This window comes from Argiope bruennichi, chromosome 3 (assembly GCF_947563725.1).
Source record: "Argiope bruennichi chromosome 3, qqArgBrue1.1, whole genome shotgun sequence".
NCBI lineage: Eukaryota > Metazoa > Arthropoda > Arachnida > Araneae > Araneidae > Argiope > Argiope bruennichi.
Genome location: NC_079153.1, coordinates 114943640 through 114968131, shown reverse-complemented (window position 1 = coordinate 114968131; position 24492 = coordinate 114943640). Strand labels below are relative to the sequence as shown.

General features: G+C 27.0%; 2 protein-coding genes across 2 annotated transcripts; one reads left to right on the top strand and one right to left on the bottom strand.

Annotated features, from left to right (window-relative positions):
- Positions 1–214: 214 nt before the first annotated feature.
- On the bottom strand, positions 215–11545 carry LOC129964264 (methylosome protein 50-like). The gene is made up of 9 exons (XM_056079013.1): positions 11301–11545; positions 5647–5832; positions 4737–4878; positions 4559–4611; positions 3764–3834; positions 3622–3676; positions 3202–3379; positions 2686–2760; positions 215–522 (listed from the first exon to the last, which is right to left on the bottom strand). Exons 1-9 carry the CDS (start codon positions 11359–11361, stop codon positions 396–398), a joined length of 948 nt encoding a protein of 315 aa, XP_055934988.1. The 5' UTR covers positions 11362–11545; the 3' UTR covers positions 215–395.
- Positions 11546–11778: 233 nt separating this feature from the next.
- LOC129964090 (uncharacterized protein CG1161-like) lies at positions 11779–17637 on the top strand. The gene is made up of 5 exons (XM_056078773.1): positions 11779–11921; positions 12589–12698; positions 13603–13717; positions 14517–14648; positions 14863–17637. Exons 1-5 carry the CDS (start codon positions 11853–11855, stop codon positions 15004–15006), a joined length of 570 nt encoding a protein of 189 aa, XP_055934748.1. The 5' UTR covers positions 11779–11852; the 3' UTR covers positions 15007–17637.
- The last annotated feature ends 6855 nt before the right edge of the window (positions 17638–24492 follow it).

Here is a 24492-nt window from a genome sequence, read left to right as displayed (position 1 = left end):
GCAAATTTTAAGTGGCATTATGAGATTGTTGTTATTGATTATTATATACATAAGATTAATTGTAAAACTGATGTTTCTAGAACAGTAAAAATTTTTCTTTTATATAAAGATGTGACTCCATTTATGATTCCTTCATAATATAAACCTCAAAATGTCTGATGCTGAAACAATATTACTCTATTTATATTTTAATAATTTCTCATAATTAAAAATATTAGGTAGCATAATGTTAATTTTATTAAACTTTGATACAAAACCGAGTATACTTTTCAGTTTTTTTAAAAACAAAAAGATGACAAAATCAAACCATCTAGGATTTGATTAGGAATTTATAACTTTACAGCTTTTATTTTTGAAAAAGTCCTAAAAATATACAAAAAATATGACACTAAACTTCAGCTTGATTCTTCCTTTTCACACACATGCTTCAGAACTTTTTTGTCCCATCCACAAGAAATTAATTCATTCTTTTCATTCCATGTCAGACCTCGAACAAAGTCTTGGTGATCATCATTTTTATATCTGCAAAATATACAATGCAGAACAAATTATGAAAATTCAAACTGTATGATATGTGTGATAAAAAATAAATAAATAATGTGACCATATAAACTTAATTGCATCCCAAATTCGTTTTTAGTTTTGTTTTCTACAGTAATCACGTCATAAAAAGCACAGCAATTTTAGAAACTGCTGTGTGTTTAAAAATAAATATTTTTCATTTAATTAACTACAGACATAAAATGCACTCAAGAAAATTAAATAATACAGATAAAATATCAAACCTAAGTATCTTTATTAGTGATTCTTAATATTTTTGATATTGCAGTCATTTAAATTAAGCTAATTGCAATTAAACAATGACAAAAATAATTTTATCACATTAGAGCATGAGCAAATATGATAAGTATTGGTTATCAGCCATTGTTCATCATCACTATATGAGTTTTTAAAAATGTCTCCGATTATGACTACTATGGGTCTTACCATCTCAAATTTATCTGGATAATTTAAAATTGTTTTGCATTTGTAGCTATATCAAAAATATTTTCCATACTCATCTTCATTTTTAGTACAAGAAAGCATGTTAATAATTGCAAATGAGATGAAGTGCAATAATATTTTTAAAACAAAAGTGACAATTCTACCATTGAAAGATATGTTCATAAAAAATAAGGCAATGAGGCTGATTATAAATTGATTTACATTACAGACAGAATTAAAGCTTATTGAAGGCATTTAGTATATCCACAATTGGATGAGACATACAATAAATAATAGATAGTTAATCCAATCTTTTGAAAATCCAGTGAAAATTTGTTATTGGAGAGGTAAAAATTCAAAACAACCATTATGGCTGCAGTGTCATTCAAATAAAAAATTTGAACATCAGAAAAGATATTTAATACGCCAATAAATGAATAGTACAAAAGTCAGTCATTGAGCTTTCTTGAAATAGACCACTGTAGTTGAATAACTTTGTTTGCATCATCATATGGAATCACAATTGTACTGATATATCAAAAGAGAAAATAGCTTCTGTTAACAAAACTGCAAATGCTTAATCATATCAAATGGATAAAACAGCATATTGTTTTTGTAACTAAATGGAATGAAAGAATTTTCTCAGGTGAAAAGAAATTTAATTGGACATACCCGACAGCTTCCAATATTATCCGCATGGTTTATGTTATTAATGAAAAGTGTTTTCTAAACACTTTTCATCATAATGGTTCAGTAAGATTTGTTACGGTTAAACCAAACATTAGATCTGAAGAATATCAAGACATGCTTGCTGAAAAAATATTACTAGAAATGGGGATTATAGTTTTTAACAACATAATGCCTCTACCCATGAACCATCAATTATAAAGTCGCGATTTCAAGTAAATGAAGCAGAATTATCGAACTGGTCATCAAAAAGCCCCCGACTTGAACCTTAAGGAAAATTTGTGGGGCATAATGATTTCTGATATTTATGAGGACAAGGATTGTTGCGGCAATAAACATGAGTTACTACATGCAACAGAAAATTCATGGAAAAAGTATCGAAACAATTTTTATAAAAACTTATGGACTCTATGACATCTTGATTGGTGATCATACAAAAAAAGGACAAATTTCTACATATTTAGTTGTTTTGTGAGCCAAATTTGCAATTGGCACCCTTTTATTTCATTCTGTGTAAAAGTTAAACATGAGTAAAACAATAATAAATTAAAATCAAATATTATTCAAAACAAGTTCAAATATTGCATTTATATTCTTATTGTTTTAAAAATTATAATATATGACAACCAATAGTTTCAAATTTATAAATGCATTTTCATTGGGCTTATCTTTGTACCACTATATCATATAAAAAAGGATAAATTTCTGAATAATTAACTGTTTTGTAAGCAATGCAAGTCTCATAAAGTTCATACAATTCCTCATTATCATCAAAATACACTTTGTCAAAACTTATCTTTATGTCAAAATCTTTGTACATAGCATATACATTCAAAATTCACATTTAATACCTGTAATAGCCTAGTCCAAAGCACCTTATTTAAAGAGAGCATTAATGTTATGTTAAATTATTTTACCTAATTAAAAGAGGAGAAATTCTAAATCTCAGAAGATTTATAAAATATAAACATCATTTATAAGTTCATTTAAATAAATAAGTTAAAAAAAGCTTACACTTCAGTAGGAGATTCCCCTATTTCAGTTACACATACATCTGTATCATCAGCAATTGAGGCAAGCCAAGGTTTACTGAAAGAAACAAGTCCATAATTGAGGGAAGGAAGCAATTCTCAGCTCAAATGACACGTGACAAACATACACACAATGATTTGTTTTATAAATTAACAATATATACAATTTTAAAGATTAGAAGAATTTACATTAACCAAAAAGGTTACTAATATACAAAATTAACAGCCATTTTAACAATTAATCGGATAAAATTGAACAGTTTTTGAATTTTAGTGGATCTATCTAAATCCTGGGCACTGTAATGATTCTAAATCAATTAAATAATAATAAAATTCATTAATTCTAAAATTTAATGTAATACATACAAGTAAATGATACATCTCTTACATGAATTTTTTCAGAAAAGGATAATCCTACAAATCTCATCATGACAGTGTTAGTAATTTCAGATTGCTACAATTATAAAATGAGTAAAAAAGAATCTTCAAAATTAATTACCTTTTAGAAAATAATAAACGACATATGCGTCTTTTATGAGGATTCCAAGAGCACACAGTGCCTGTATTTCTGATGTCTTTTAAAGCTACTAAGCCACTGGCATCACCAACTACATAAGATGAAGGGCTACCAATTTGCCATGTTAATGCTGTAGGTTCATCTTTTAAAGAATTATTATCTGAGGAAAAACATGCGAATTAAAAAAGTGCCTAAACCATTAATTTCAAATTTAAAACAAAATAAGATGAATTTAAATATATTTAATAGAAAATCTAGAGTATTTATGACATCTAATTAAAATACATGTAATTATTAATTTAAAATTTATTCAAATAGGAAATAAAATAAAAAGTTATATTAAATTTTTTGAAAAATGATTTAATTGTTCTTTAACATAATTCCACAGACAATATAGCTTACCCATTATAGAGGCAGGCTTAGGAAGACGCAAATCAAACAACAAAATATTTCCATCCTAGAATAAAATTAACTAGTTAGTAAAATTTCTTAAATAAAAGATATATATAAAATAGACAAATGAAGTCCAGAAGCCAAATCATACCTGCCCACAAGTAAGGAATAAATTAGAATCTTCAGAAGAACAAGCCACTTGCCAAATTATACCCCCATGAACTGTTGAAAATAAAAACATATAAAGATGAGGACAAAATAAGTAATAAAAAAAAAATAATAAAAAAAAAAACAGAAAATAAAACTGATATATTTGTTTTTATTTCTATTCAGTCATATATCTATTCTCCCCCACACACAAAATAAAAATAATAATAAAATATGATAAACTGAGGCAACTTTGAGTTATAAATTATTTATTTTTTAATTCATTATTTACTAGTTTCCCTTGATTATTAGTTCATTTAATTTATTAGTTACATAAATTTAATAATATTAGTATAATTTATAAATTGTTATTTTTGTATTCTAAATTAAGAATTAAAGTAATATAATGAAATAGTTTTAAAACTCAATAAATTATTTAAAAAAATAAAATTGAAGTTCCTAACAAATGACCATTATATGCCAAGAATCAATTAGTGAAAACAGATCATCATCTATTACATCAATTCAGACTTTGAAAGATAGATTAAAGATAACATAGAATTATAAATTACCAATTGTTATTTTTTAAACATTGTTTTGAGCATCTATTTAAATCATTTTAATTTCAGTAAAAAAGAAAAAAAATTCAAATCCTATAATTCTAAAATTAAGGGGAAAAAAAACAAACAAACCCAAATTTATAGCAGGGAAATAATATATCCAAGAATTCTCAAAAGAAAATTTTATAAATGTCTTAAATAATAAAATTCTCATCTAGTGAAACAGAAATAATAGTTACCAGGTCGATAAGTAGCAGTTGTACCCCAACTTTCAACATCCCAAATTTTTACACTAAGGAAAAGAAAATTATAGAGTTAAAAAATTGCAACAAATATTTTTAATCTTTTAAATATATTATATATAAATATCATATTATATATATAAAAAAAATAGATAATTTCAATGTTAGAATATACCACTTATCAGCACCAGCAGTAACTAAACTGCTTTTATCAGCATTCAAACTTAATGATGATATAAAGTCATCATGTTCACAAACTCCAAACACCCATGAAAAATTAGCAGGTTCTGAATCAAACTTGTAAACCTCCAAGCCACCTACAAACAAATAATAAAATATATTTTTACAATAAAGATTTAAAAAACAGACATTTAGAGAAAAACACACACACACTTGAAAAAAAAAAAAAAAAAAAAAAGAATAAATTTGGATTTAAGTGTTAAAAAATAACAATTTTTTAAAAGCAAGCAGAAGTATAAACAATTTTTTTTTTAATTGATCAAAATAACATTTTACTTCCTTAAATTATATACAAGACTGCTGAGCTTCAAAATACACTAAAGAAGAGAACAAAACAAAAGCAGCTTTTAGGAATAATTCTCTAGCATTATTTTAGTACACGTAATAATAATAATTCCTTAGCATAATTTTAATATGTGTAATAATAACATATATTATGTTCACAAGTATTTAACATGAATTGTTAGAAAAGTATAGCAATATTGAAATTTTTACAACTAACCATGTAGCAGCAATGATTAAAAAATTAAAGTTCATGCACTTGTGCTTAATAAGAAGCACCAAATTCTGGTTCTTCCATAATGACTGGATTCCACAGTTTTCATTTAATTATATTAAAATGGAATATGAAAAATAAGATGTAGATTAAAAGTAGCAAAAGTTTGCAATATAAATTCTTCAACAATGAAGTTTCTGAATGTAACTATAGTTTTGCCATACATATAGTGTATTTTTTAATATTTATTACTATGTTAGATTTCAGATTCATTCAATTTTTTCACTCTCAAAAATTTCTAAATTTGTCATGCATTTCTTAACTATGACAGATTTTAATAAATGTTTACCTGAGTCCAATCCAAGAGCAACATAATCTTTATTTAAATATTCCATATCGCAGATACCAGCAGAAACCTCTATACCAGTGAGGCATTTTTCAATATGTGGAGCATCTTCAACTGTTGGAAAGCAAAATAAAGAACCATTCCAATATCGTCCAGCAAGATTGGAAGATCCCAGGATGATTCTTCCATCTGTAAGTTAAAAAAAAAAAAAAAAAATCATAGTTGTTAACAGACTTTTTCATAAATTACCTTCCATATACTCTATAAAAAAAAAAAAAAAATGAGACAATAAGTAAAGGTTAGCCTTGATCATAGCTATCTCATTGCATGAATCTCAGAAAAATCAAATTTCAGTCTCCTTAGCATAAAAGAATAACGCGTCTTTGATTACAAACTCAAGAAAGAAAACTGGACATAATATAGAAAAATGATAGCAGAAATGCTAATGTAATGCAAGATAATAAATCTACTTAATACTTAAAACTGAATTGAAATTCTGCTTGATTGAGCTAGCTATTAGCTCAATCAAACAGAATTAGCAGTTCAGCTTAATCAACCTAGCTATTAGCTGGGGGTAGTGGGAGGCTGATTCTGAAGGACAATTGATTGTCATATTCAATAAAATCCTATTATAAAATGTGAATGAATCATACAAGACAAAAATCTAAACATTGCAAAATATAATGACCATAATTAAACCAGAAAAAAAATATATTCAGAATTAAAATGGCATGCAACTTGAAAAAGTTAAGAACAAATGCTGCAGGACATGAATTTTAAAGTGATCATGAAGAATTACAAAGGTTCAACAAACAATGCAAGATGTTTATTGCAAGTATTATTGCAAGATGATTTGGGAGATCAAAAACTGTATTTCCAGACTGAACAACTTTTGAGATTACTATACTCAAGAGCCAAAACATTATGACCACCTGTCAATAACGAGTTGGCCCACCTTTGGCGCGCAACACAGCTTCAACCTGCCTTGGCATGGATGCCACAAGTCCTTGGTAGATGGTAGACAGATTGTACCAAATGTTTAAGCAATGTTCACATAAATCCGAGATATTGCGAATTGGTGGTCTTTGAACTCTGAGCTGCCGTTCCATGTCATCCCAAAGGTGTTCTATCGGATTGCGATCCGGTGTGTTAGGTGGCCAGGATATTAACTGGAATTCAGCATCATGTTCCTGGAACCACTCCAACACAATTTTAGCCTTGTGACACAGGGGGTTGTCCTGTTGAAATATTCCATTTCCAGCTGGAAAAACAGAGGCCATGTAAGGGTGCAACTGGTCCGCAATGATGTTCAGATACCCTGTAGCATTCATGGTATGCTCTACCACAACCACGGGTCCCAGAGACGCCCAAGAGAACGTCCCCCAAAGCATAATACCGTCACCACCGGCCTGTGTATGACCTACACTGTGTACATTGAGAGAGCAACTGTTCGCCTGGAAGACGGCGTATTCTGACACGGCCATCGTCGTGATGCATGATAAACCGTGATTCATCTGACCAGGCAACTCTCTCCCACTGATCCATGGACCAGTTGTGATGTTTCTCGGCCCAGCACAGGCGCAGTTGGCGATGACGCTTGGTCAGCAAAGGCACACGAGTGGGACATTTGCTTCGCAGCCCCATATCCAACAGTGTCCGCTGAACAGTGTGCTCCGATACTATTCTACTTGGCCCTGTATTGTATTGGGCTGTCAGCTGAGCCACTGTCTGGCTCCGGTTTTGCTTCACCATGCGAGACAGTCTCCGATGACCTTTTTCTTCGATAGCGTGTGGACGTCCAACACCATGTCACCTACTGCTGCTTTCACTGTTATTCATCCACTTTGCATAAGTACTAACAACTGTAGATCGCACACAACCCACGAGTTGGGCAGTTTCGGAAATACTTATTCCGAGCCTTCGAGCCATTACAATCTGCCCTCTATCAAAGTCGCTTAGATCCACAGCCTTTAACATCACACACAGAAGTAAGTGAAAGAATGATTCTTCAAACTCTTCAGCAGCAGTTAAATACCACTTCCACCTGATCACGTGCCTTCCACATCATCCAGGCGAGTTCATTGCAAAATGTAGCGGTGATCATAATGTTTTGGCTCTTGAGTGTACATTCTAGGAAATCCATGACAAATAATTTGATGATAATGTATGGGAAATTTTTTCTTTAAATTATTATCAAATTAAGGTGTTATAAAAGAATACATAATAAATAGAATTTTTTAATATATATATATATATGTTACAGTAATGATATAAATACTCTTCAAATAACAAATAAAAATTATCCTTATTTCAGGAATGTGATTGACCAAAAGACAAAAAAGAGGAAATACCAAACATGCCACACGAAATAAAGTGCAAAGGAAAAACATGCTAAAAGTATGGGACTAGTTGGTTGCAATGGCAACCAAAAAGCACCAAGAAAAAAATTAGCGAATTTGGAGATTGCAATTTGCAGCATGCGATTCACACATGATTTGATCTATATTATATATATATTTATGCACTTGAGTATATTTTTATAATTTTGCAAAATTTTTTCTTTGCTCTTTTTGGTTACTATTAAACCAAAGTATGAATTAAACAATCAATGTTCAGAAAAAAATGATCAGATGAGATCCTAATTGGATTTTTTTTATTCATTTCAAAAGATTTAGTAAGAAATCTACAATATATGACTTTCTCAAAGACTATATTGTCCATATTGACTATATTGTTCAGGACAAATTTAAATGTATCTCTAATATATTATAGTAAATATTTCTTTAATGTTCAATAGATTCTTGCAGCACATCTTGGACACATTACTAACATTTTGTCTTTTTACAGGTCTTTCACAGACATATATCAGTTGGTGTTTCGTAGTTTGCTTTTGAGAATCAGCCCCATTAGCACAACAAACAGCTTCATTTTATATATACTATTCAGATATGGAAGAAATTTTAGAGAACTGGAATCTCATCTTTTTTAAAATGAATATTTATCCATTATTCGGCAGCTTTGATAGATATTTTCTTTTCAACTTCCCTTGGAATTGACTATTTGTCACCAACATCTTTTTTCCTAAGAATTTCTGCTCTGTAGTTCCTTGTTGCTGGATTCATATTTTTATAGAGATTTCTACCAACTCTATCTTTTAGATACAAATGAGAGCAGATTTCTTTTGAGATATCAGCTCATACTTCACAGCCTGAACGGTATCAAACAACTCTACAACTCATCTGTTTGTTTCAAAAGTGACAACCAAATTCACGACACCAAAACTCAACTCGGCTTTATGGCCATGAAAGCACTTGAGCATGTCACATGCCTTGACATTAGAGGAAATTGTCTGGAATTTTCAACTTTCAACCAACAGTTATTCACTCGTTCCTTCTGCTGTGGTTGCCATAAACTGTCAGCAGGATACTTGTGTACCTCCAAGTCATAAGCATCTGTATCTGCAACACTAATAACATTAGTCGCTAGGAAGACCTTTCATTAATGTCAAAGAAAGAGAATGCTTCTGACAAATAGGATCAATTGCCCATGCAAATTGCAATAGCAAATTCCTCAAGGACATCTTTCTTTTGCAATATTCGTAAACATTCAATATATACTTTCAATACATTTTTTTTTTTTTTTTTAATTCCTTCACTACATCTAATCTTGATTTTGAGGTTGAAGTGAAAAACCTTTTAAGACAAATAAAGTTTTTGTAAGAGGATGATTTGTGTGTGTGTGCGATAAATAGCACTTTTCTTTAAAAACCAGCAGAAATTGCAGATTTACGGAAGAATCACATCTATAATTTTTTAAAAAAGCAAAGCTGCATGACAGATATTTAGCCCAAAACTATTTTACACATATACACATGAATTATCTTAATTGCTTCCATTTAATATATCTAATACCAGAATTTATTTCATATGTAGTATTCTACAGAGCATAACTATATTGCCATGTTGAAAATGATGCCAAAGTAACTGTACAAAGTGCAAAAGTAATGGGCCGCAAAGAACTTTAGAAAAACAAAAAAATTATTCAAGAACATAAAATGGCTTGCAAGAAATTAAACAAATTATTAAAAAAGTAACATTAACTATCTAATTTAAGATTGAAATTGATCCAAATGAAGAAAGAAAAGAACAGTCAATTTTAGGCATGAGGAAATTTGACTATCCTTATGAGGAAAAGCTAGTCACTGTTCCAAGAGAGGGGAACCCCCTTCAACTTAATTTTTTTTTCAATCAAGTAGAAATAATTTTTTTTTTTCAACTGACATTTCAGATACTTTTATATTTTAATTCCAAAATGCTAAAATTTTTTAAAAATACATATACCTCCATTAAACTAAATAAAGAGTTAATAATTTTTCTTAAGAAGGTTAACTTAACCCCCACCCTACCCGTGTTCTGCAAACGTATACTATGTTTGAATGAATATTAATTTTTATGATAAAAGAAAGGATATTAATTTTACCATCACCATTGAAACAATTTTTTAAATCTAATATTTTAATTATAGAAATGATAGATAAGATATAAATTAGTAATATACAATTAGGGAAAAAAGTCCAATCTAATGAATGATAGTTTAGACTGCAAAATATTTAATTGGTTCATTCAGAAACTTGTTACAAATAATAAAGTTTTCATACTGTAATTAGTAATTTTTCATGAATTCTAGAGATATGCTTAAAACAATATGCAGATAAATTGTTTTAGATATTTTTTGAATTGAGAATGTTTTTAAGGGGAAAAAATAGTTATATTTGTATTTAATCATTGGAATCTATAAATACAAAAAAAGTGCTGTACAGAAAATATTTCCATTTTTGACAAACAATGTTCTACAATCTCCTTTCCATGTTTTTTTTCTTCATTATTTTCCCTTTATTATTATTTAAAGCATTTATAAAATTTGCATGATGATTCACATCTTTTCTATATTATAATTAAGTGTTTTAACCTGCATTTAAATATTTAGAATGGCACTTTATCGAATTTGGTATTCAAATCAGGATTGAAATAAAATTCTGCTTTGATTCCAATCAGGCAAACTTAACTATTAACTAGGCATTCAAAATTATTAGTACTTGAAATTATTTGAAAAATTTATTTAAAAAATATAAAAATATATAAAAATTTAGCAATTTATCTAAAATCATGAATTTTAAAGGGTATGCAAGCTCAACATGTGTCAAATGACTATACCAGTCACATATCGAATCACATAAAGGCATTAACTACACATAAAAAAATTAAACTCAACAGATTATTCCGATTTTAGATAATAATAATAAAACTTAAAAATCACACGGTAAACATAATTAAAAAGCTATTAGAGAGAGAAAATAAGTTGACAGTTTCAGCAAATGAAAAATGTCTGTGTAATAGGTTGCATTAATTGCTTTTTACATGATCATATTATTTTCCAGGTCAATTACCTTTAAATATACAATAGTGAATAATCGGAGCTCAGACTATACAATTTATATGATAGAAAGTCAAATGACCAATGAAATTTTATGAAGCCAGAGTTTTAATATAATATAACGAAATGAATTCAGATAAACCTGTCTTCCAAATATAAGTTATTCGCTAATTATATACATATACATTTAATATTTTGATAGAAATAGATAGAAATTAACATACCAGAAGTACAATGAATAGCATCTAAATGAGTTTCAACAACAGCAGGAATGTTTCCAGACATCTTCTATATTACTTTTTTTACAAAAAAAAGCACACAATTTAAAAAATTCGTTTTTAGAGCAAAATGTAAAATTTCCGTCGTTTAAACTAAAATATGGGATGAAATAAAGTTAATCGAGTAGCAAATGATTTCCATTTTTTTGTCATTTTTACTATGCCGGTGCCTGAAGAGACTTATTCTAATTGGATAGCAATCTGTTGCCATTGTTGTAAGATATTCAGAAAATGAAAAAAAAAAAAAGAGTTCTATTTGTAAATGAAAGTTGAACATATTAAGAAAAATCTCTATGTTTCATTTTCGAATTGTAATAAATTTTATATCCAATGTGGAATTCCTCTTTTTATGGTTCTTAATTCTGTGATAAAAATTGCATTCTTTGAAACAAACAGGAGCAAACATCTCAATGTAACTTATATCTCGTAATGGCTGCGTTGAAGATTGTTTTTATTTAATAAAAAAATTTCGTTGTAAATATTTATTATAACAAAACTATGGGTCTTAATCTAGTTTGCTACATCCTTTGTTTTTTCGTTATCTGTTCATATATCGGTATTTCTAATGTAAGTATTGTATTTTTCATTAAAATGTTTTCTTTAATTTTAATATCAAAATTTTATTAAACTTTCTAAAAGCAGGAATTAGAAAAAATGGTGAAATTTACAAAATTATTCAAAAAATATTTTCGAACTTTCATTTTTAAGAATTGTTCATGTTTTTTCTCAGATTAGTTTCAATTTCGTATAATTTCATTCATTCGCAATACAAATTAAATTTTTCTGAATACTTTTTAAATTATGCAATATATAACATACATTTCAGAAATTTGCAATGTTTCTTATTTTGTTTAATATACTTTAGAGGCTTATTTATTGTAATATTTATTATCAAGAAAATTAGGAATTTTATCCCACCACATAGATTTGAACCAATATATCTTCAAGCATACTCAAAATAATACTTTGAATCGTATCTTCATAACAGCAAATACTTAGCATTGCATTATAACATGAAAATGCCATTTTTCATGCATTAATTTGTTATATAATAGTGTGAAGTTATTATTAAACACGAAAGAATATATCCAATATTGGTGAATTTATCCCAATACTAATAAAGATTGAAAGGTATAAGAAAATTTGAAATATGCCATTTATTTTCACTTTTTTTATTAGTGACTGCTAAACTTGCATTCTTAAATATTTATATATATTTTTTTTATAATTTTAGGCTCAATATGAAGATGTGAGATGTAAATGTATTTGTCCTAGTCCAGAAGTTGTTAAGGGAAACAAGACAGAAAGGAAGCTATACATTGCAAATGTTGTTCCATCTCAGTGGTAAACTTCATTAAAATGATTCTTAATATCTAAATTAGTCACAAATTATCTAAAATTCACACAACTATTTAACTGAATAAAAAATGCTGAATTGAAGTTTTGCTCTAATATTATGATTTATTGGTAACAGATTCTCCTTTGTAGTGAATTAATTTAATATTTAATTTATCTAATATAATATGCCAGTTTGAAATTACATAAGTAATATTTTTGTAAAAAGAAAACTAATTTTATAATTGTGGTTTTAAAATTATGAAGAATTTCCTTATTCGTGTTGAGAGAATTGATCATCTTTTTTGTTTTTTAATTTAGAACTATGTATAGAATAAAATTACATTTGAGAATCTTTGGGAACATGCATTATAAAATATTTTTATAATTATTTGTGCTTTCAAAGAAAATTATAAACGTTAATTTTTAAAAAATGCCATATTTTGAGCATTACTAATTCTTCTTTTGTTATTGTATATTTATTATTATTTATATCAAAATTTGTAAAATTTTATTAAAAAGTTTTGGTTATGTTAAAATGTCTGTGTCATATTGAAGCAATATTAATTAAAAATAAAAGGTAATGTTAACCATAGAATTAATCAAGAAAATTGGCATTGCTATTTTATTTTGTCATTTTTTTATATATCATAAATAACTTTTAATAAGCTTTTATTCCATCCTTTGTCCTGTGATTCAACAACTATTTTCTTTTCTTTTTTTTTTTTATTGATTGCTAATATTTCTCATAATGAAGTTAAATATTTCTTTTTTTTTTTTTATTGATTGCTAATATTTCTCATAATGAAGTTAAATATGTATTGTATTATTTTGAATATACCAGTAATTTCTTTTGATGAATTATTAACTTTTTATTTCATGTTTTAAAATATTAATAAAATTACAATTTTAGCAAATGTGAAGGTGTGGTGATGCCACAGGCAGATGATTATGTTCGTGCAAAAGAGAAAGAATTTTGTCCCCGTTGCGAATGTCGTTATGAACGAAGAAATACCACAACAATATTTGTAAGATTTATCAACATTTTTATGTTATATATTTCAAAAATGATAAAATTGTAACATAATTTCTATCTTAGTGAAATTTCACTCTGATTTATATATGTTTAAATGAAATTGTAAATATAACTTGGTTATAGTTTAATTCTGATAATTTTTTTCCCTTAATGTTGCTGTGTAACTATATTGAATAATGATGCTATAACAGCCACATATTTTGTTTTGCTCCCAATTAACTTGCATTTTATAAATCAGTGTGAAATATTAACAGTATGGATATTATTTAAAGTAAATGTTACAAAATGAGAGTATAAATTGATTTTATTTATTTAGTTTTAAAATTTTTCTCTCAATTGAAATATTTCTACTCTATTTCTTTAAATAATTCTTGTTCAAATATCACAGCTGTGATCTATGTATTTTATTTATGTTTTAAGTATTATAAATTCATTTTTTTAATTAATTAATGAATTAAAATTTTTAGAAAAAATAAATTAGATAAAAAAAATTCTAGATTTCTTCTGAATTATTGTAATTATCATTATGCATTTACTTAATTATTGTTAAGATGTAAAACTAATCTGATTTAAAAAGAAGGGAAAAAAAACTGATAAAACTTTTTTTAGCTAAATATTTTTGTAAATTTTTATTAAGTTTGTGCTTTGGTAGAGAATTTGTTTTCTTGGTAAAACATTGAATTGATTTGTGTTATAGTTTTCATTATTGGTCATTGCATTTAGCTTTATATCTATATTAGAATTAATAATGATGAACTAGATAATCAAATAATGTCCATAATTTTTTTTAGGTTGTTGTTATAATTATCATCTGGGTGATATCTTTATTGACAGTCTATATGCTTTTCTTAATGTGTTTAGACCCATTATTAAACAAACGCAGAACAGCTTATCAAAAGCACACTAATGAAGAAGTTACTCTGGTAAATATTTTTCATTTTGTTCAGTTGAGATGTTTTATCTTAATAGATTTTATTGAAATTTCTAAGTGTTTCTTATTTTTTTTTAAATAAAAATTTTAGGATTACAGAAATGCGGTATTTAAAAGATGGATTTATAGTCAATGTTTCATCTGTGATCCAATTAATTGTAATAATATAATAATGTGAATTTATGAGCCATTGCCCTGTTTTTTAGAGTGAACCAATGCCTCCTCCACTGAGACCACGAGCAAGCACTACAAATGTGTTGAATCGTGTTGGTGAACAGCAAGATAAATGGAAAAGACAGGTTCAAGAACAGCGAAGAAATATTTATGATCGACATACAATGCTCAACTAAGTCGATCCTCTATTATTTTGGTTCACTAAAATTTATCAATTTGGCAATTCAGTTATTTGTAATGAAACTTTGAGGATGTGGTAAGAGTTAAATGAGATTGAGATTTTTTTTTTTCTAAGATTTATAATTTAAAAAAAAATATTATTCTTAATTTCCATTTTTCCCTTTTGTTCTACATGTTCCTTAAAAGTTTTAAATCAGTCATTTTTTTGTGATAAATTCATTCGTACCTTTATTTAAGATCTTCATAACTTAACTGTATTTTTTCATTTGAAAAATTTTATATGTAAGTATTATAAAATTTGTCCAACAATGCTTTAAAAAAATTCAATAGCATTGGTTTTCAATTTAAAAAAGAATTGCTGAAAACTTTTTAAATTATATGTAAAAACTTTTTTTTAGTTCATTATTGAAATAAGAGTATTACAGCAATTTTAAAGTTATTCTTTCATTTAAGAAATATAATTTTAATTTGGAGGAGATTGTTAGTTTAATATTGATTATAAATGAAAATTATTTTCAAAGCTTTTAAGAACCAAAAATATTTTTTACTTTAAAAGAATCAGTGTGCATTTTTTGGAAGAAAATATAGTTATTTAGTTCCTTTAATTTATGTTTGTTTGTAAAATATTGAATATTCAAATGTTTGTTTATTATTAGATTCTAGCTGTATTGTATGTAGGCATACATAAATTACACATTATGTTAAAAGTTGTAAGTATCAGATATATTTATCATTTTTAAATATTTATTATGTATTTATAGTAGAACTTGGCTGAATAAGTTATTAACTTTTCTTTTTATGAAGCTGAATGAATATGCATTTTTGCTGAGATATTTAGCAATGAATCAAATGTCATTATTGGTCTTATAATGATTAATATGTAAATTGTATGCATAAACTTTGTTTAATGATTATACATATTTATTAATCTAGTTTTTTGCATTATTTTCCATGCCTTTTTTTTTTTTTTTTTTTTAAATTTTTACATAAGCATGGTCTTTTTACTTAAAATGATTACACAGCACAGAATTAATTTTACCCCTGTCGTATTTTTCTTTGCACTGCTTTTCAAAGACTATTGGAATATGAATACATAACCTTAGTTTAAAGTTTATTTCCTAAGCACTTTATATTATAAAAACGATAAACAATAAAAATATATCAATAATTTTAATAATTGCAGCTCTATTTTATTCGTAAATAATAATCTTGTACTTTCTGTAAATTCACAACATTTATTAATAAACTCTTATATTTTACCATTTCCACTGACTGAAACGAGTTATAAATGCCATTAACATATTAATCTCTATGTATGCATGCAAATTATATTCTAAATTGCATTTACTATTGTTTAAAGAAAAAAAATTGACTTTTAGTTCAGTTATGTACATTTTATGCTACTTAATATTATTAACAAATTCACCTTTCTTAATACCTAATCTATGATTTTTTTATTTTTATTTGGTTATTAAAATGTGCATTAAATATTATTAACTAATGTATTATTTAAAAAAATAACATTTTTATGAAAAAAGATCTGAATTTTCTCATTTTCTGAAGACATATCTGGAAAACACATCATTATTTCATTCTCTCATGAAACGTCAGCTTCCAAAATTGCATTTTTTTTTTTTTTTATATCACTTGACTTCTTGAATTTTCTCACTGATAATAGAATTTTGAAAATGAAGTTGGGGGATCTTAGGAAACTCTTAATCCATCAAATGTATTTTAAAGGAGAAAAAGATATTCTGTATTAAAATGCTAAAAATTGTAAAGCAGTCATCAAGAGTATTAATGTTTTTATTTATAATTATCTTTCTTCATCTCGCATATTATTTTATATCTCAACGATCAACTTCCATTACTGTTAAATTATGGTTTGCTTTTAATACATTTATTCATCAATTCATTCGACAATGTATTCAGGCTCTGTTAGATAGTGCTATTGTATTTACTGTTGTCAGTGCATTGCGAGAAGATAATTGTCATATGAGGAATGTTCAAATTTATTAAATCATGCTACATGAATCCATGATGTAAGAATCATGTGTCATAAGAGTGCTATCATGATTTTTGCAAAATTTTATGTAAAACTTATGTTTTTAGAATGTGTTGTATATTGTTGAAAGTTCGACTTTATAGTGCAGTCAATATATTACATTCATATATAGTTTATGATAAGCTTTATAACGTATGAAGCTTTCTACAAAAAAGATATCATTGATTGTTATTATTTTCAACTGAATGCTGTATCTGTTATAGTTTCAAAATAATTATTGTAAACTTTTGTATCTTGAATGCATTTTTTTTCCTTTCTTTTTTATATTATAGTTTCTTAGACATATGTCTAGAATCCCTATATTATTATTCAGCTAAAGCATAGCCAAGTTCTGCTATTCATCTTATCTCTGTGCATAGTGTTTTGAATAACACTCTTTGGGATATGGGCATTTTTTCGTATTGGTGGTGTTAACCAAGAATATGTAAACTATTTTTAGTTTTGTGTGCTTGGGTGGTGTAAATATATTAACTTATGTATTGTGATTGATGTTTTATATACCTCTTACATCTTTATTTATAATGTAAAAAGCAGATTCTAATAAACATTATTCCATTATTTATGACTTTGTATGAAATAATTTTTGCAATAGTGCCTTATATATGCATTTGGAAAAATCAAGGAACTAACCCTCCAGTCACAACTAATGTGACAATTTTGAAACTATTTACTAGACTATTACTAACCTATGACTAGTAAATATGTTATTAATGGCCATCTGTCTTTTACCACCTTGCATTCCAGAAAGCAATTTCCAAAACATTACTTCTCTGTACATTTTTAGTAATGAAAAAATTCATAGACCCACAGTGACAAACACTGTGTTATTTTCAAACTTTTTTCTTTCATATATCATTCATTACATTTATCATCTAGAATACATTTATCATCTAGAAATATCTTGGCCTAATTTTCACTATTCAAAAGCTTTGAGAAATATCCAATACTAATTAAAATGGTTGAGCTCCTATCCTTAATAACTGAACCAATTTAATCAATCAGCCATTGTAAATCATTCTAGATGCTTTGTGTTTATTATTTAAATTTAAAACAATACTTTCTTTTGTTATGATAAGATGTAATTCATCAAAGTTGATTGTCTTGACTAAAAAATGTTATTAATATTATTGGCAAACAGCTAATTACAAAAGGGGGTTAATGATAATCTTGATATGTATATTTTGTATCACTTATATAAAAGTGTTGTGTTTATTTTATAGACAAAGCATTGTTTTTTTTTATTGTACAGAAATCAATTTAATGCTCTGCAAATCATTAGGAAAATATTTATAAAAATGAAACATTGCACTATCATAAATTTTCTATTAACTATCAGTTGTTCATCTAACTAATAATTAATCTTTTCTTTAATTTGTGGTAGATTCTTTTTTTTTTTTTTTTTTTCATTTTGGTCTGAATAAAAATGTATTTTTATTTCAAAAATTTGAAAAATATCATGTTTTAGAAATGTGTAATTTGAAAATATATTCAAAATATTAATGAAATATATGTACATGATTTCAAACATTTTCATTAGTATAATATATCGTACACTATGTCAATACAAAAATAATACTTTTGAAGAAAATTTTTAAAAATTGTTTCACTATATCATTTTGCATGCTTATTTATCGCTTTGGTAACATCTACATTAATAAATAAATAATATGTAAAGAATGTCCACTAAATCCATCTAGCTCACATTAATTTGAAAATATTGACAATTATTTGGTATCTAAATATAGTAAAATGACCATGCACAAATTGGTGAGATCTGTTACCGCTCCATTTGGCAGCAAATAATGTAGTTAGTTTATACCTAACTTGAAAGCAGTACAAAATATGGGGAAAAGGTCAATTACAAAATGTTGAGTGTCTTCAATTTAGTACAAGAAGACATCTTGCTCAGATCAATGCTAAAAAAAAAAAACATACTTAAAATGTATATTTGTTTGTTCTTATTTTCCAAAACTATGACATCAGAAGGTATGGATTGAAGAAGAAAATATTTTCCAGCCAAAAAATAACCCCAATATACTTTTTTTTGTGGGAATAATTCAAACTGTAATTTCTGCCAATATTACAGGATCTTTTATAACATAAGTGCTAGTACACCAAATAGTACATAAATGAGAGAAGTGAAATTCAAATAAAAGCCTAAATCTGTATAGCAGAAGATAAAAAGTGTTCGAATAACACATTTTTGTCTTATTGATGAATCAAGGTATTTTTTCATACCTATTTAAAGGCATTCTGCAGTTTTGTAATTGATTTTTTCCCCTGTATCTTATACTATTTTCGAGAAAGAACATTAACTCTGTTGTTTACTGCTTGGTAGCACTGTAACCTATATCACTGTGTAGTCACTTTATTTTATCTACACAACAAGTTTGTGACTCAGATTAATGTGTGGTAGGTGGACTTCAGTAGACTCTTTGTACGTTTGTGTGTATATATATGTAAAAAAAGATATGACTTTTGACCTTTGTTACATTTGCATTTAGCTTACAATTAGAATTTCAATTATGATTAGCAGATCATTTCAATATGAATATTGATATGGGTTTTTTACCTAGCTTTCAAGGGCTAAATTAGAGCTTGAAATATGTATATAAATATATGGTGAAAACCACTAACTAAAGAAAAGAATGGTTTATGAAATTTACAGAATTTTGACAAATTTTCCCAATAATTTATCCTTTAGATTACGTTCGGTTTAAAAAAAATGTCAAATTTTGATAAATATTTCTAATTTTCACTAGCAGTTTCAAATTTACTTAATTTTTCTTCCAAAAGTAGATAGAAAAAAGAATCTTAAAAATATTCTTACGGTCACAATTTTTTTTTTATTATTTTGACAAATACCTTATAACTTTGAATGTCTTTGTGTTATCACACTGAAGAAAAAAAATCTAAGCTTAGATTGTATGGATTAATAATTGGGGGGGGGGTCTATGAGATTAATAAAAGCACACAATTAATCATTATAGTAGAATTGGACTGTCCATTTCAGAAAACTGTGCCTATCACTTTGGGACGAGTTCTTTGTTCCAAGGGGTGATATGCAGTAAATAAGAAGAGTGCTTTCCTGACTTTCTTTATTAGACGCGATTCTTCTTTTAGATATTCTTTTTTGACGTCAATATTATTTTGCTTTTTTAATTGTATATTGTTTTCATTTATTTCGATGTATTGTTTAACCTGTTAATCAGGTAATTAGCTTACATGGAAATATTTCCTCATACTCACTTCACAGATTAATAATCTTCATCCTTAGCCTTACTCCTTTTCTCGAGAAATCAAAGCCCAAAACTACGGAGATTTTCCTTGTCTGAAAACGGTCAAGAAATACATATTTCCCTTATCCAACAAAGAATTGAGACATATGTCAGAATTGAACAATATTTTTATTTGAATCACTCTAATATACATTTATAATATTAAACATTATAAATTTGCTTAATATGGCAAAAGTGTTAATTTCACTAGTGTAGAACAACAAATAAGTCCTTGTCTGGTCCCACAATTTGGGCTTCTGAGAGACACATTAATACATATGTATATATATATATCTTGTATGATATTCAATGATATACAAATGGATTTACAATGCGAAGACAGAAAAGCAGTAACAAGAGTTGATAAGCAGTAAATCTATATCAAGAAGAAAACACTAAGTTAAAGGAACTGACAATACTACATGGATGAATAACTCTAAATCAGTATATTCAAAGCATGGAGATTATCATACAAAAGCTTCTATGGTTCTACTTTCATGTTTTTAAAATATAGATTTATGTTAAGCTGATGTCTGGAATGCCTTAAAGTGTTTTTTATCCAAAAAGAGACGCAGTTGATAGAAGTTATATATAAAATCTGTGTCAAAAATTGTGTTTTTAAGTCTCTTTTTTATGGAGTTCGTGAAATTTAAGTTAAAATCTCTAATTAGTGAAAATTTAATATTTAAAGTAAGACCAGCATAAGGGATTTTGGAAAGATTTTTCGTATAATGAAAGATGATCCATTGATTAAGACAAATTCTTTTCCCGTTTGGAGAGGTTTCTTGAGTATAGCAATTTATATGGACGCAGTATTGAAATATAATGAGATCTTTACCCTCAGAAGCTACTGCTCCCTTCTTCCGCTGTAAAGCGGACTCGACATCATCATCGTCATTGAAATATAATTCTAACATGAAGGTTTTTAAAAACTATTGCTGTTTTTCTAAAGTTAAAAAAAATTTAATGCTGCGTGCTCCCAGAATTAATTAATGCGTAATAAATAGTTCGCCGTGCAATTATTTGCAGCTGACTCAGTTTTCTTGAGAAGCTGTACACACTTGGACATAGTTTAAAATAAAAAATCTGAACTACATTAAATGATAGTTGCTTTTCAGCTAAATAACTACTTTCTAATATTTGCTTAAAATTGAAATAACTAGTTACTTTGATACTAGATTAAAATATGACACTAAAAAAATTCAGATGAATTTTATTAGCTTGCAGTAAATATTTGTTAACTGATACTCCCTCTGTTCCATAAAAATAATAGCAAAACATAAATAAATACAAAACGCAACCTTTATTATAATATATTGATTGAATTAAACAATAAAATGAAAATATCATTCCTAATTTGTACTTTCTCTTATACATATTACAGAGAGTCAAGTAATGGTCAAAAAATTCGAACTCGAGATTTTGACGAATCTTCACGTTTTAGATCTCTCTGAGTTCGAAAAACATACGTTTAGAAAATATCCATCTGTCTGTTTATGACAAAGATAAAAACGTTTTGAGCTAGACACTTGAAATTTGGTATATGGTCTTAACACCAAATTTACAGAATTCCATCAAATTTTGAGTAAAATCTGTTCAGAGGAAGTCCGCCTCTTTGAGTGTAAATTAACTCGATAACTTTAAAACGGAGAGAATTAGATAAACAAGATTCAGCAAATAGATCCACCATGTGTAGTGAAGACACTTGTTAAAGTTTGAGTCGAATCCAACAAGGCGTTGACTGTCTGTCGGTATTTACTTTCAGAAATGTGTAAACACGATAACTTAAAAACACAATGACTTAAATATATCAAATTTGGTATATGTTTTTGTGACTACAATTATAATGCTGTGTCAAATTTTTATTTCAGTCGGTTGAAAAAAGGAGTCTAAAATACAAGTTTGATTTTGGGATAATTCCATCCAAGGAAGTAATCGCCAAATAACTCGTCAAGGATGACACGATATATTTAGTAAATTCACGTCAAAAGTTAATATTTTGTAACTTTTCTATGCCAGTGACATGCAAGACGTTATCTGGCATGATAAGCTTATTACAGAATATGCGAGAACGTTTTAAGAAAACCACTTCCGTTGATTATTTTGAGTGTTCAGATATAGTCAGGGTTTTTCAATAACCTCGTTGCTGCATTTTAAACTTGCAAGTAGAACCCCTTGGCTAAGAAAGTTTTTTTTTTTTTCCCCCCTGTAAAAAACGATTTAACTCGTTTTGCAGATTTTTCTATTTTCGAAATTCCGAAAAATGTAGATTAGAGAATTTCATTTGCATGAGCTGCATTTAATTTTATGGCACTTCTTCTGAAAAAAGGAATATCTTTAAGTTCTAAATAATTTTTACGTTTTCGTTCACATTGTTACTCAAAGAATCGGCATTGAAATAAGATTCCCCTTGACAAATATTTTTGGAAGCATATTCTCAAGTTCTTGATATGGTCATTCTGTTGCTTTTAAATTGTTTTGCAAACTAATGTAATTGCATCGTCCTGCAACTTTCCGTTTTTCTTTTAATGCTTCAAAAACTAGATAATCGCATTTGAATTTTAGCATTTTTTTTTTTTTTTTCTTATTTAACTAAAGTTGCCGAAAACGAAGTTAGTATTCATTTAAAATAAAAGAATTGATTTCGATCAGCGGATGAAATTAGAAAAAATAGTTATAATTTCTAATAATTAGGTTAACCTAAAAATTTGAAAAATGTACCAAAACAAATGATACATGTCATAGAACTTTGATTTTAACTGAAGGGTCGCAAGTTGGCGCTACAACTTAACTTACTGTTGAATTAGCCTATTATTCTTGTTTAAATATTCATTTACTATTATCATTATGGGACACAGAGAAGGAAAAAAATAATCTATAATTCGTTTAGAATCGTTATTGTTGTATTAGAAAATAAAATAAATAAATAAATTTTAAGGAATTATTAAAAAAAGTATTTGATGAAAATAAGCTTTTAAATACAGCATTTGAAAATGCAATATATATATATATATGTATGTATGAGTAATTACAGATGGTGATGATATATTTTAATAATACTTTCTGAATGTATTATTATAAGATACTATATTTATCAAAAATGGTACTGGCAAATGTAATATAGTTCGGTTCAGGCATGGGTGAATTTTCAATACTGATAAAAATGTTAACTTTGTTTTCCAATTATTATTGGAAATTATGTAATACATAAGTTAAGTATGTTATGTATTAAGTATAACAACCAGAACTGTTATTGAATTCATTCTGGCTGTTATTAGCTCATTATTTGCTGATACACTTTTTTTTTTCAATTTGTCATTTCATAGCAATATACATTCTAAAGCGTAATGAGAAAAATATTTACAAAGTGAAGGAAATCACTTGCGTTATGCAAATGTAATAAAGTATAGTTTCCCCTACAAAATCTGATGGCTAAATAGGCTTGTATAGAATATACACGTTTTTCATTATTCTAGACGGTGAAAATTTTTAGAAGTTCGTGCATTTCACACTTTTTGTCATAATCTTCGAACTATACCAGTAAATCAATTTGTCTTTTATATTCATAAAGGCAACATAAATGGTATTAATATGATCTTACGAACATATTAAATTGCTATGAATAGACTGGTTTCGAAATTTCTATTAGGTTTTTTTGTTGGTTAAATAAATTTTATTAGGTTTTTTGTTGTTGTTATAATTATTGACCTTGGAAAGTAATTTCACATCGATTTTGTACTTTGATACCATAGAAATTGATATTAATCAAAAACCACTTTAATGTGCACTTCATTTTGCCAAGAATGCCATTATTGCATTCTTGGCGAAAATCAAGTCGCCAAAGTTAAAAATCAAGATGGCTGACAAAATAAACACTACATTAATGTAGTTTTCGTCCCCTTCTTTATGTGAAATATTTTTAATCGAATGCAAAAAACATTTTGAATAAATTTGAAATTTAATAAAATAATTAAATTAAAAATTAATTAAATTAAATTATTAAATAAATTAGAATAAATTAAATTAGTAAATTAAAAATTAATTGAATTAAATTATTAAATGAATTAAAATAAATTAATTAAATTATTAAATAAATTAAATAAATAATATTAAAATTTAATAAATTATCTTTTTAAATA

Bases quoted from the DNA above. Each gene is read 5' to 3' on its own strand.
- LOC129964264 (XM_056079013.1), bottom strand. From the start codon at position 11,361: ATGTCTGGAAACATTCCTGCTGTTGTTGAAACTCATTTAGATGCTATT. The intron at 5,833-11,300 runs GTATGTTAATTT...TTTAACTTACAG, and splicing joins TGCTATTCATTGTACTTCTG to ATGGAAGAATCATCCTGGGA. The intron at 3,380-3,621 runs GTAAGCTATATT...GTTTTTCCTCAG, and splicing joins TAAGCCTGCCTCTATAATGG to ATAATAATTCTTTAAAAGAT.
- LOC129964090 (XM_056078773.1), top strand. From the start codon at position 11,853: ATGGGTCTTAATCTAGTTTGCTACATCCTTTGTTTTTTCGTTATCTGT. The intron at 12,699-13,602 runs GTAAACTTCATT...TTACAATTTTAG, and splicing joins AATGTTGTTCCATCTCAGTG to CAAATGTGAAGGTGTGGTGA. The intron at 13,718-14,516 runs GTAAGATTTATC...AATTTTTTTTAG, and splicing joins GAAATACCACAACAATATTT to GTTGTTGTTATAATTATCAT.